Below are 13,441 nucleotides of genomic sequence, written 5' to 3'. Positions count from 1 at the left end.
ACTTAACGCTCCTCCATGCAAATTCAATCCAAAAGCTTTAAGTCAAGCCATGCTCTTTTTCACCCATATATCATCACTTCACGAAGACTGTGCATGCCAATTGCAAGTGGGGAGCTCCATGGTTTGAGTACTGTTTGAGGGCAACAGGTCAAGCTCTCTGTTAGTATAAATCAGTATTGCTTGCCTACTTTCAGTGGAGGAATTCCCATGTAGACCAGCTGAGGATACGGCTAAACAAAGACCCGTTCTTAAAGTGGGAAGCTAAGTAACTGCGCTGCTGGTGATACAGAATCAAAGGAGAACTAAAGTCATTCTCCCAGCCCATTCTGCTTCAGATCACAATAAAAAGGTAGCATGTTTATTACTAATACAGGACTGCAAATAGAGCCTGAGAGCAGAGATGGTCTTAAACAGTAATTCATTGTCCCACAGCCCATTTTCAGAGTAAAACCACAGACTAATGTGAAAATTTCACAATGCAGACATTTGACAAAGAAAGGATATTTCTTCTGGTGTAACGTTTGGGCCCTGACACCAATACAACATATTTCCCAATGACAAAAAAAAAAATCTTGTAAACCACAAACCAAAAGGACTCAGGATTACAGAAGTTGAAGACAGAAGAAGGAACGCACAAAGCAGAAATATTAAGGCCACCTGTGCACTAGTGAAATGCAGATTCACCAGAGCCAAACAGGATATACCCCTCATTAATATTACATATAATAAACCACACACATATGTATAATGGACACTTGGTCTTACTCTAGAGAAGCAGAACCAGAAAAATGAAAATAAGCTAAAATCTTTGTGCCCAGCCTACAGTAAAAAGCTCTAGTCCGAATCCTAGCAGCTCTTAGCAGCCTAAGTCAACAGGAGACCAGGGGAAAACAGAGGTCCCCACGTAGATCCCTATCAAAGTCATGACAGGATTCCGAGGAGGATGCTTCCAGGGAGAAGGGGAGAAAAAGAAAACATCGAAGGACAAGTTGCCAAGGTTTCAACCCGAGACCTAACAATGAGCACAAGTTGCCAAGGTTTTAACCTGAGACCTACCAGCAGCCACAGACATTTGTTTAATCTTTCAGGTGCTCATTAGTGTCAAGCCCCTGTGGCAGCCTCTGTACTGTCTCTCTATAGCCAGCTCTGTAGCTGGCTGAAGGTACAGTTATATACCATCCTAATGAGCCGCAAGGAGGGTGATGTGCGTCATTGGTTTCTGTTTCAATCTTGGCAATCTAAGTGTAAAAGCCTTGCAACAGCTTCTGATTCTGCTGACATTTAATTAGCCTGTGTCATTTTGATGCCATAGCCTGTCTCATCAGGATGATAACTACAAAACAACATGTGGAGCATAAAAGTTCTATGAGAAGTTTCAGGTCTGGCAGCCAAGGATACGAGTCCCCTGACAGTCACGGTTCCCAGGACTGGTACCCATTAGCCCTTTATTTGGGCACTGCTATCAGCAAGAGCTTCTCTGTTAAGGAGAGAGAAACTAACAAACAAAAAACAAAACCAAAAAAATGCAGACCTCAGCAAAGCCTTGCAAAACCCAACATTCTTTAGCTCTAAAAATTCTACCTGTCCTGCAGAAAGGGAGCATCCTTATTGCACAAACTCACAGCTATTCATCCTGAAGGACAGGTTTACCCTAAAGGACAGGTTTGACCAAGTTCTGCTCTCGAAAGATAGTCCTGTTTATCTAAGCATGTGTAGTATTTTTCTCCATTTGCCATCACGTGCTTGGGAAAACAATCTCCAACAACACCTGCCAATTGCCGCTTGCTCACATCAGCTGCCAAATTTGAAAATGGTCATTGCTACATAATATGTGATTGATCCATATTTTCACTCAACATAAGCAGTGATTCCAGTAGAGTACATCCATTTAAAACAGATAAGCTCAGACCTTTTTCTTATTTGTTTTGGTTTTGGTTTTTTTTTTCCAAAATCCTGTTCTCATACACTAAGGACCCCACTTTTAGTGTACCAGTCTGAGATGTTTAAAAATTCAAATGAAATGAACTAAGTCATCTTGTTCACGGAACAGGATCAACCCAAAATCTTTGTCAGTAGAACCTAGGCACAACCTAATGTTTTGTAAAGACAGATACTTAGGGGACTAATGGGCCACAGTGCTGGTTTTGAGCAAAGCATCTACCTGAGGCAGAGGGTGGGCAGGAATGGGTCCACAAGCTTAAAAATTCACTGAACCAATGTGGTCCCCAGATCTCAGCTCTTCTGGAGGATCCTTGCTGGGGCTGAAAGATGCTTTCCAACTGCAGGAGAATAAGCCTGTCTTTTAGAGCAACACATTCTGGGAACCCACAGGACAGGGAGATCTCTTTTAGGCAATGTTATGGGCTGCTAAAACCACCATCAAGGGCGAAGGGGAAAAAGTGTTCTTGTAAGACTTTTCCACTTGGCTTTTGTTAATCTTTTTTTTCCGTGGCATAACCATGATGTTATCATTTCAGCCATTTCATGCCCACTGTAGCCCAGTGAGGTTGTTATCCTAAATAGCCTTCCAGGTGTTTCTTTGCTGTATCTTACAGAAGGTGCTTGTACATGCACAATACTAAGCAATTAATTTCTGCCTTCTTCATCAACATTTATTTTTAAACAGCCAAATTTCACCAAAAAATTACCCCTGACCACAGTCACACTTACTTCACGCAGAATACTGTTTTGTCTACCTGGGACAACCCAGTCAGTTCAGAAAGCTTTACATTCTCATATTAAAGGACAAGTTATATGCAGTGATCCTATCTCGTATTTGAAGGCACACATTCCTAGCATTACTTCTTGTGTTCTCCACACATTAAACCATGGAAGATCTGCTCCCATCATTTTAAGCAAGGTCTTGCCATGGAATCCCTTGTCCTGGCTTGAACTATATGTGGGTCAAGACAAATGGATGGGTATGAGAATTCGTATTTACTTTATAGTATATGTATTTTATGCAAACAAACAAAAACACAAGGTAAAAGGAGGAACAAGGTCTAAGTTTAGCTGTCTAAACATTAAAATACAGGCAAGTGAAGGAAATCTGGCAGCTGCTCCAAGCTACAACACAAAAGAACTTACTCCTTACAATACCCTCCTCACACACATGCACACACTTGTATCTGTTATCTCATGAAAGTTCTTCTTGCCTTAAAATTTGTAATATTAATATTAGCAGGACAGGAAGGTTTATTTGAAAAATACACGTTAGCATCATCTCTCTAAAAGACTCTTGGAGTGCTATTGTGCGTAGTGATAATGCACTTCTCAACTGTACTACCCAATAAATGTCAATTTTCCTCATTAGTAAAGTAGCTGGGATTGAGTGAGCATAAGAGGAAAACAAATGTAGCAGTTAAAACAAAGCACTGGGGATCAAACAAGCTGTATTCCCTTCCCATGACAGCCAATAACTTGTCTACACCTGCTTCTGGCTTGGTATCTTTACCTATAACACCAGGTAAAATACCACTTACTGTAAGACGCAGGGGAAAAAATTAATGAAAGCTTTTAAATGTTCCAAAATCCTATGAAAGGTAAGATTAATTCTTTAAATATTTCTGAAATGACCGTAATTATTATCATTTATTTGTTCTGCTGTAGCATATAAGAGTCCCAGAACCACGCAGTTCTAGGCACAACATTGATGTGGAGAATAAAGCTAGTCCCAGTCCTCGCTGTACTCAAACCTGAGGAAAGATATAGGACATGCTAAACACAAACCCACAGAAAAAAAAAAGGCTTTGTGCTTCTTAGAATTTTACAGATTTAGATAGCTAAATTTTTAAAAACTGACTTTAGTTTCTCCTTAATTAATATACCATTGCCAAGTCTTATTATCAAACCAGTTTTGTTTCAAATGTCAAAAATAGTAACTTCTAAAAAACAGCCTGCAGTGCACCACTACTCCCAAACTATAAATCCTGCCATCAATTATTGCTATTTTAATTGCCCATTTAGCAAATATTTTTCATGCGTGTACACTAATAAGCAATATACTGCATGCAGTAAACATGGCAATAGACAGTTTGATAAAGCTTGCCAAGTTTGACAATGAAATCTTGATTCTGCTATTAATGTATTAATGTATATTAAGAACATATAAGGCCAAATGACTTATTTTGCTCAGTCCATTTAAAATTAGCACCAGAGAGGAAGAAGTATGACTTACTCATTATGTCCAAGTGCTACAGGATGCTTGGTAGCACCTGCAGTAAGAACCTTATAATTCACAGTGTATCCTGCCGCTTTTCCCTGGGTTTATTTTAAAAACTTATCAATGGAAGAACACTTCCAGCTGTGTTAGTCTATGAGAAGACAGCCTGTTTTGAGCCCATGTTTGTTTATGCTGTATACCTGCATTGATATCAAGCAGCGTTAATTTCTTCTGACCTTATGGGATGGAGGAAATGACTTTTCATTAAGCCTTAGTGCCACCAGGAATTATAAAAATATAAGTAGTTTTGGTACTCTGTTAGGATTTAAATAAGTTTGTAGCTTAACCTCAAAAAAAAATCCACTCTTCTATTTACCTGGAGGTTACAAAGATGCTGTGGAGTTCCAAGACCTACACTCTCTGTCCAGCAAGGCCTTTAAGCACATGCTTAAAATTGAGCAGTTGAACAAACATTTTGCTTGTCTGAGAGCACAGAATATGCATCATGAAAGGGGCGACACGCTAGGTCAGTACCCCTATACTCCTGCAACAGCTTTGGGAACCAGGTGGAGGAAGTCACAAGGCACTGAAAATTTGAAAAATTTGTTATAGCATTACAATTTGCTTCCCTATTCACTCACATCCTTCTAGACCAAGGACATGTCTATGTAGCTTTACAGGCAGATGAAAGTGCATTCTTCCCATGCTGCAAGCTGACTAGAAGCTATGTAATGTTATTTCACGTTCTTCTAAGCCTCATGAATAAAGCCCGTGCTGAAGGGCACAGTGTATTAGCTTGGGCTTCATGCCTGATTTAGAGACTTTGCATCTAGCTGAAAAACACAGAGAAACACACCAAAGTATTTTCTGTTAACAGAGGAACATACATACACGCATGCAAACGACAGGAGCCTGTGGTTATAACCAGTGCCTTATTTTACTTTATAGTAAAATGTAAAAGGGTTATGAACTTTGTAGAAATAGCACTAACTCCAAGAAAGGTTTTTAGTTTACAAGCTACTGCAATACTTTGTTGTAACTAACAGGTAGCAAGCTCAAGCAGTAACCTGAAAAGCCAGAGGATTTCTTTAGCCTTTCATGATTTCTTTTTTTTTTTGGGTAGCCATTTCAAAACTTGATTCTCCTACGCTAATGCTTCTGGACATAAGAAGTAAGCATGAAACTCTTTTGTGCTACTATGTCAAAAGCTTTCATAATCTCTACAGAGACATCACATCAAGATGAAGTCCTCTTGCGGACAGCCTTACTAACTTTGCAAAACAAAGTGTAGCCTGCTTTAACAGGATCTTTTAAAAGTACAGTAATAAAAATACTCCACCAATTTCTTTTCACTGCAGCTGGAAAAGAAGAGGTGTAGGAGCTGGTGTAGCTCTCCATAACAGACCACTGGCATTCACTCCAGACTACTGTAAGAAATTAGTAATGTCAAGTTGATGGCTTGGCTCTCAGCACGGCATTTGAGCAAGATGAAGAAAACAGAATCTCTTCCGTGGAATTTCAAGAGAACTGCAAATGTTCCCTATCTACCAATAATAGGCTTATTTTTCTGGGATGTGACCTCAAGCACCAGTTTGAGTCACTCCTTCACAATCAGCTGTAGAAGAACTGCTTCTGGAAGGAGCCCAGGGGCGCAGCTCAGAGTAGTTCCTCATGGATAGGTCAGTTCTGCTTTCTCTCCATGCCGCCCCCTTCTCCTCTCTGCTCATAATATGTCGAACGGGAAAAGCAAGGAGCAGCAGCATCGAGATAGCCTGGAGTCAGTGCAGGGGAAGCAGCACAGCTATGGCACGTGGCGGGCTTGAGGAGGATGAGGAAATAAAGAGGGGACAGAGAAACACGTGGAAGAGATGTGCTAACCGCCATGACACAGTATATTTAACAGTCAGCCATCACGTCTCAGGGTGCTGTGCACCTCTCTGTGTGTGATATGCGTGTGCGTGGTCTGTGATGTACATGTGCACACATGCACTTGCATACGTGTGCCTGCATCGGCATTTGGGGTAGTGGTTGGGAGGCTGCAAAGGAGATTTAGTAATAGAAATCTCAGCCTTGCTTGTGACAAATTTATAACTTTCTATGCACTGTGGGTCAAACATTTACAAGAATGCCTTTTGCTTCTGGTAACACCAACCACAGGAAGGGCAAGGAAGGATGTAGTGGTGGCAAAATGCAGAACCCACCATCACCCTGAAGAGTGCAACGACAAAAACTGAAAGTCTGAGCTCCCCAAAATAAACTGTCTGTGTTTGAGGGCTGTAACAGCAAAAAGAGGAACTCTTGGTCTTTATTCTGCTATACCAGAGCGACAAAAAAGCTGTAACTAGAGCAAGTGGTCACAAGCAACTGTCAGGAAAGTGATTGAAGAGCCACATGTTGCAGAAAAAAAAATAAGTCAGATGGAACCGTGAAACTGCAAGGACCACAGCAAAGAAATATTACAGAAATCAGGTCAGCTAAGCCCAGTCGAAGGCCCAGCCACCAAAAAGCCACTTCAATATAGCAAAGCGTAAGAGGCTGTTTGGAGACTGGAGCCAGCAAAGGAACCTGGCAACAATGGCCTTACTGAGGAGGGACCACGCTCGTATCCTGCCCATCCCAGGGCGAGTGAAAGGGCACACATGGAGAGAGCTTGGGTTCAAAGATCAGCAGTCCTGTGCCAAGAATCATAGCTTTTCATCAGTGGAGGACAGAGAAAGGCCCCAGATTGCCTGCCGCTCCATTGCATTGTTTTGATATGGGGCTTGACATGGGTGCAAAGCTATTGTGAGCAGACACATGTACTGTGTCACAGCAATGCAAGAAGAGGAAAAGTCTTTTTTTTTTCTTTTATTTTCTTTTTTTTTTTTTTTTGTAAAAAGACAGATGTTTTTACAGCATACAGAGTCAATCATGCCATTTAATTTTACAGAACAGGAAGAAACTCAGTAAATTGCTGCAAAAATATCCAGCCTTATGCAACCATAATGCCAACTATGGATCAGACATTTAGAATAGCTGTGGAGTGGCACCATGCACTTCGTCAGCACCCTGGATATGTATCTAGGGACAGAGCTTAATCTATGCCTCAGCTAGCTAGTGTACCCTTGGTAGTGACCTCTTTTGTAAAATGACCCTAGCAGTCAATTCATATATAGTTTTAGGCCTATATTCTACTCCCCCAAAATTATTTTCCATTGTCACAAACTCTGTTAAGTCACTTAACACAAACTTTAGGGAGAAGACACAAAACACCAATGTTTCAATTTGGCAGGCATTTGAATTTACATTATAAGCTTTCATACAAGGAGTGAATCATCATACAAGCTAAGGAGCTACAGCTGTTTTCTAAAAATCCTATGATTGTTGATGATATGTACAGTCCTACATGCAATACAAGAGTAGAACATGGTCAACCACAACAACAACATATTAACAACACTTACTTATGTGAATGTGCTGCAAGCACGCAAGCATAACTCAGTAACTGTTTTTGCATTCCTTGCTTGAAAGAAACATTGCATAATACTAGTGTAACTATAGATTGCTTTCTTTTCTTTTCCCATTGAGTATTCAATTCCTAACAACACTTAATAAGCATAATGAATGTAGAACACTCCTTATCCCTATTAATTTATTTCTTCTTAGTAAAAACATTTTTTAAAACTTTGGCCCTTAAATGACATACCAAATGCTATCATTCATGACATAATCAAGAAATATGTGGTCTTTCCTTTTTTAATTTAAAAAAAATCTTTTCAATACTCTTAACATAATTGAAAGATAAAAGTATTTTTTATACCAACTGCTCTAAAGAATTAATATCCCATTAAATAGAAGCCTTCAGTGTACAATCTACCTCTGCCAGAAGAGAAGTAAGAGTGATTAAGAAAAGCTTGAGGGAACTACAATATAATTTGAAAGGAGAAAACAGTAAAAAGGCCAAGTTTTTCTTATTGGCTAACTAATATATTTAAAGCAATAGGAATCTTCTCAGTTCAAGTTTACTTGGTATCACAACTGAAGTTACTATTTAAAATACACCAATAATAATAAGAAGAATGTATTTTATGATCTGATTGATATAAATGAGCTGTTAACGTTAAAAGAAGACAAAGCTAAGAAGACATTAACTGCTTTGCTCTACATTGTTATTCCACAAAAATCGAGCCTACCAAATCCCATAGAGTGGCTGCTCACACAGTGAGACAGCTTACTTCTCCTGCTCTCAGCAGCTTTCCAGATAAAGTCACGTTGTACACAAACATGAGCCAGAAATCAGAAGACGGGAAAACTCCCCTATTTGATCAGACAGGTTTTGTGTGGAGTTTAGCTATGTAACACTTTTCTGGAAGCAGCCACACAACAAATAAGACTTACCTGATGTGCCAAAATATAGATATTATGGCCAACATCTTTGGGGGAGATGCCATCATCACCATTCTCCTCCTCATGGTCACATTCAAGGCCTTGGTTATATGCATTCTTCATCACATCCACCTGTAATGCAAACCCAGCCAAGAGGAGATGAAATAACTGTAATTCTCGGGGAAAAAGCACCAAACACACTCGTTTTGTTCAGCTCAAGCCTGGATGGGTGCCCTGAAAGTCCTGCAAGAAGAGCGAGCGGTCTGAGAAACACCTTCTGAATAAAGACAAGCTTGAAGTATTTACAAAGCTCCAAACTGCCACATTTCTCCCCAGCAAAACTTCTGCAGCCATGAAAAATGAGCAGGGATGCTGAGCCTCTCTGAACAGGTGTTTTTAAAAATGCTTTTAAAGACAGAGCCACAGTTACCACAGGCAGACTTGCACAGCACATAGAATGAAGTCATGATGTCTCTCTGCCTAGAGCTGGCTGTAATCTATACAATTTAACAGGGGGAAAAAAGCCAAACCAAAACAACAAAAAACACTAAACCAAAAAGAAAAGGAAGATACAGATCTGGCAGGGTGATGAGGTAATTCCAAAATATTCAAAAGCCTCTTACAGGAAAAACAGGGGAGAAATCCTCCATTCCCCACGCAGGGCCTGATCCTGAGGTTGTACCATGGGGACGGCCTCATCATGCTGATGTGCCACCATGGTGATGAGTCCCAAAACCAGCAGGCCACTGGGCTCTGCTCCAGTGCAGGGGCTGGTGCCCACAGATTTCCCACAAAACAGGTTTTTCAGTCACTGCTCTTACATGGTCAACTGGATTAAGAACAATTTCTCCAAACTTACAACCTAATTAAAATTCCTGGAGACCTACACAAATATCATGGTTGTTCTAAAATACAGCGACAACTGCTTGTAAGTCTGTCTGTTTGCTCCTGAGACATATATATATAACAGACAACATATATACCTATAATATATATATATATAATATGCCTACACACTCACTTCTGTTAGCACTGTTTCACAAAATGTACAAGCTTAATTTCCCAGCCCCTGACAAAGCGTACTTGAAGACAGTCTACCAGAGGATGATAATATAGTTAGGAAACAATTACAGAAAAGTGCTTGGAACGGATAAAAATAATGAAGTCATAAAGACTGAAATCATGCATGCTTGATCCTTTCAAAGTACTTTTTGTGAATTAGTACTATCCTGATACATTGTGTCACTATACGCTGCCAACACTTCTCAGCTTAGATGCAGATAATTTTTAAAATGTTTTAATGACAGATTTTTTTTTCAGCCAAAAGATTTATGAATATTCAGAAGTTTTCTCACCAGTTCCCTTGGTCTCATGTTGAAAAGGATTCTTTCCGCATTCTCGCTGTCGTGCCTGCTTTCCATAATAGCCAGCAAAAGCTTGGAGGCATTGTTCTAGAGATACAAAACCAAGTTAATGCAAATTTAAAAATCTGTTTCATGGATTAACGAACCTTGCATTTGTTTTAATTGAGATTATGAGGAGCACTTTTTTAGGGGATAAGATTTTAAACTACTTCCATATTTTATTTTCCTGACATATTTAATAGGGTTTTTCTCCCATTTTAATGTCAGCACACTGTAAGGCTAACTATCCCTGCATGCTATATTGGAAGAAGTATTTTAAATATTGAAAAATATTCAACTTAATTACAGAGCCTTCTTCTATACTGTGCAGAAGAAATGAAATCCCATTTCCTTTTCTTATTGCCCACCTGGCAATTTTTGCCATGGATTTGTGTTAAAAGAATACTCAACAGAGGTAACTGCAAAATGTATTACACTGAAGGTTTCATTATTCAGGCAGGCTTCCTTACCCTTTGGTTTTCATAGGGTCCAACTGGTTATTATTTGAAAGGCTATAAAATAAACTGTTTTCATACATTCCTGGGATCTTGTTTCACTAACAAATATTCCCGGGAGAACATATAAAGATATTCTTTACTTTGTCAGCTGGCTGCTTTTCACCAAGCTCTCTTCCAAAGATTCAGTAGCATGAGCATTAGCAGCAGTGACCCAGTAGTGCGTTAGACTTCTGAGACCCGACTTTCAGTTACATCTAATGCTGTGAACGGGAGAGGAAGAATGGCTTTGGAAGTTTGATGGCTTTCTGGCAGAGCATGGTTACCTTGGTTCACCCATCACAGCATCCCCTCACCATTACAGACTGAGCTGTTTGAATACTCAGAAGCAGACTGCAGTACCATGATACAGGTAGGGGCCCCTAAAACTCTCAACCCACCGTTCATTTCTCTTTACCTGATTTCACATCTCATCTCCTCGTAAGAATTTTGGTGTGAAGCAACTAGATGTAGCCAAAAAGACACTCGTATTAGACTCTCTCTTCCCTTGGACTACAACATCTGTTCATCCTACCACTATACAGAGTAGCAGACACTGAGGTCATGCTATGTGCCAGAACTTAAATATTAGTCAGTAAGGAAGGCCAGAGGGTCACCCTCAAAATAACAAGAGGCAGAACAGAACATTGGCCATCTGTGCACTCAGTGAACACTGTCTACCCTGCTCACTAAACAATTCGGGAGTCCAGTGGAAAATATAATGAAGATGTAATTAAATACCACATCACAAACTTTGTGCAAAACAAGCTAAATTAAGATGGCATGGGAAAATATAATTCTGCATTGCCTTTGCTTTGGTTGGGGGTGAGTTCAACATATAATGTTCCCTGAAAACAGTGTCTGAGCTCGTTTGTATGTGTAATAGTGTGGGCCTATATAATTTGCATTCTGTATTTCACTGCAAAATGTATGTATCTGTAACTTCAGAGTTGCCTGTGAACACTGACGGATTGTCAATGCTAAACATCACCTGGTAAACTCAGTGCTATATTATTTCTATGTGCTGTCACTCAAAATAAAGCCCAGTAACTTCTTAATTCGGATCTAATTCTTGACATCACATCTGGCCCAGCACTGTGTCCAGTTCTGAGCTCCCCAGTATGAGAGAGACATGGACTTACTGGAACTAGTCCAGCAAAAAGCCACGAAGATAATTAAGGGAATGGAGCATTTTTCATAGAAGGAGTGGCTGAGAGCTGGGACTGTTCAGCCTGGAGAAGAGAGGACTCAGAGGGATGTTAAACACCTGATGGGAGGGAATGAAGAAGAGGGAGCCAGACTTCTCTCAGCAGTGCCCAGTGAGAGGACAAGAGACAATGTACACAGATTAAGACACATTAAATTCCATCTAAACACAAGAAAACACTTTTTTACTGTTGGAGTGATCAAACAGTAGAATAGGTTGCCCAGACAGGTTGTGGAGTCTCCAGCTGTGGAGATATTCAACTGGACATGGTTCTGGGAAAACTGCTCTAGCTGACCCTGCTTGATCAGGGGGGTTGGACAAGATGACCTCAAGATGTCCATTCTAACCTAAATGACGCTGTGATTCTGTAAAGTCAGAACCATTTCCACAGTTTGAACTTCTGGTATCATTCACCACGATTTTTGCTATTTAAGTAAGAGTAAGGCACATATAGTCTTCTGTGAACAAGGCCAAACTGGTCCTTGCAGCGACACCTCTAAACTCCAGTTCTGGTTATTACATAGAAAATATGTTCTACAAGCATTTGCTAGCTTCATAATAATGGCTAATCAAAATGGCACTGGAGTTATTGTAGCTAGGTCTTTACAGAAAATTAAATTTAGACTTCAAAAGAACTGTCTGCATGTTCAAAGTTAAATGTCTCCTTAAGTGTTTTGCTTGAGGGGGGCCTGAATTACAGTGCCATTCAAAAATGTAATTACAGTTATTAAAATCATGTGTAAAGCACTGTTGATTCAATGCTTCATTGTACATGATATATAGCTATATTAATTATTTTATTAGACATCCATAATGTTGCCAATATGATGCAGTGCAGCTACCACAAAGCATTTGCTGGTTGTGGAGAGGAAACAGGCCATCTGCAAGAAAAGGCAATAACCCAAGGCTCCTCCTGGACAAGTTCTACCCTACTTGGCACACGGACCAGAGGAAAACATCTACGAGCCTATGGAGCTCTCCAGAGAATACTAAACAAAATTACAAGCCCTCCCACTCTACACTTTGTCCTCCTCCTCAGAGGACAATGAGAAGGGAAACAAAATACAATTTACTTTAGCCTTGTTTTCCACTTTACTTGACATTATGGGTCACCTGATATATTATTATTTTTTCCCATCTCCTTCTCAAATAATTTTTAAGAGTTCAGTATAAACAGAGAATGCCTGACTTGTTACATGTCTGTACAGTGATACCATTTAACAATCCCGTGAGATTTTATGCCCACAATATAGACTCTCCATGTTGGTTATATTGCATCTCTTGATAGGATTTTTTTTAGAAAAGCTCAGGTTATACTCCCAAACACAACAGTGGGGCGAAAGGTCTGTGGTAGAGGGCCTGATAAGGATTCAGAAGCTGAGCTGAATTAATTTGCAATGTTTGTTTTCAAAGGCTGCTGAGTATATTATGCTATGGTAGGATTAAGTAAATGTCAGGTTGCCTAGAGCTCTTGCATAGGTATGTCTTCGATTATTACTCAAATTTAAATAAACAAATTTACATTTACTGTACCTTCAGCTGAAGCACCAAGTCCATGCAGTATTTGCCAAGAGGGTTTATGTCATTCAAGATGAGTGCAATTATAATATCAATCCCATTAGACTCATGGGTGGCTATGCAAGTCTGCAAAATAAGAGAAGGGAGTTGGAGGCAAGGGGGCAATGGAGGGAAGGAGGGGGGAAAGAGGGACACGGGACGGGCAGAGGGAGGGAGAGAGAGAGAGAATATGCACATCAGCAAATTCCCCAAAGAAAACCCCCACAGAATTTGAAGGACCTTGTAACAGCAA

At 40.0% G+C, this 13,441-nt stretch overlaps 1 protein-coding gene across 3 annotated transcripts in view; it reads right to left on the bottom strand.

Annotated features, from left to right (window-relative positions):
* The window catches only part of ITPR2 (inositol 1,4,5-trisphosphate receptor type 2), a 264,569-nt gene that overhangs the window by 57,454 nt on the left and 193,674 nt on the right, over window positions 1-13,441 (bottom strand). For all 3 annotated transcript variants that reach the window (XM_082043370.1, XM_082043371.1, XM_082043372.1), the window contains 3 exons: window positions 13,165-13,275; window positions 9,883-9,978; window positions 8,540-8,659 (listed from right to left, as the gene is read on the bottom strand). In XM_082043370.1, the coding sequence (XP_081899496.1) occupies window positions 8,540-8,659; window positions 9,883-9,978; window positions 13,165-13,275 (327 nt within the window). The remainder of the gene's footprint in view (window positions 1-8,539; window positions 8,660-9,882; window positions 9,979-13,164; window positions 13,276-13,441) is intronic.

Source organism: Streptopelia decaocto, assembly GCF_964273445.1.
Source record: "Streptopelia decaocto genome assembly, chromosome: 1".
Taxonomy (NCBI): Eukaryota; Metazoa; Chordata; class Aves; order Columbiformes; family Columbidae; genus Streptopelia; species Streptopelia decaocto.
The sequence above is the reverse complement of the archived record's forward strand: the minus strand, read 5'-3'. Positions and strand labels throughout refer to the sequence as shown.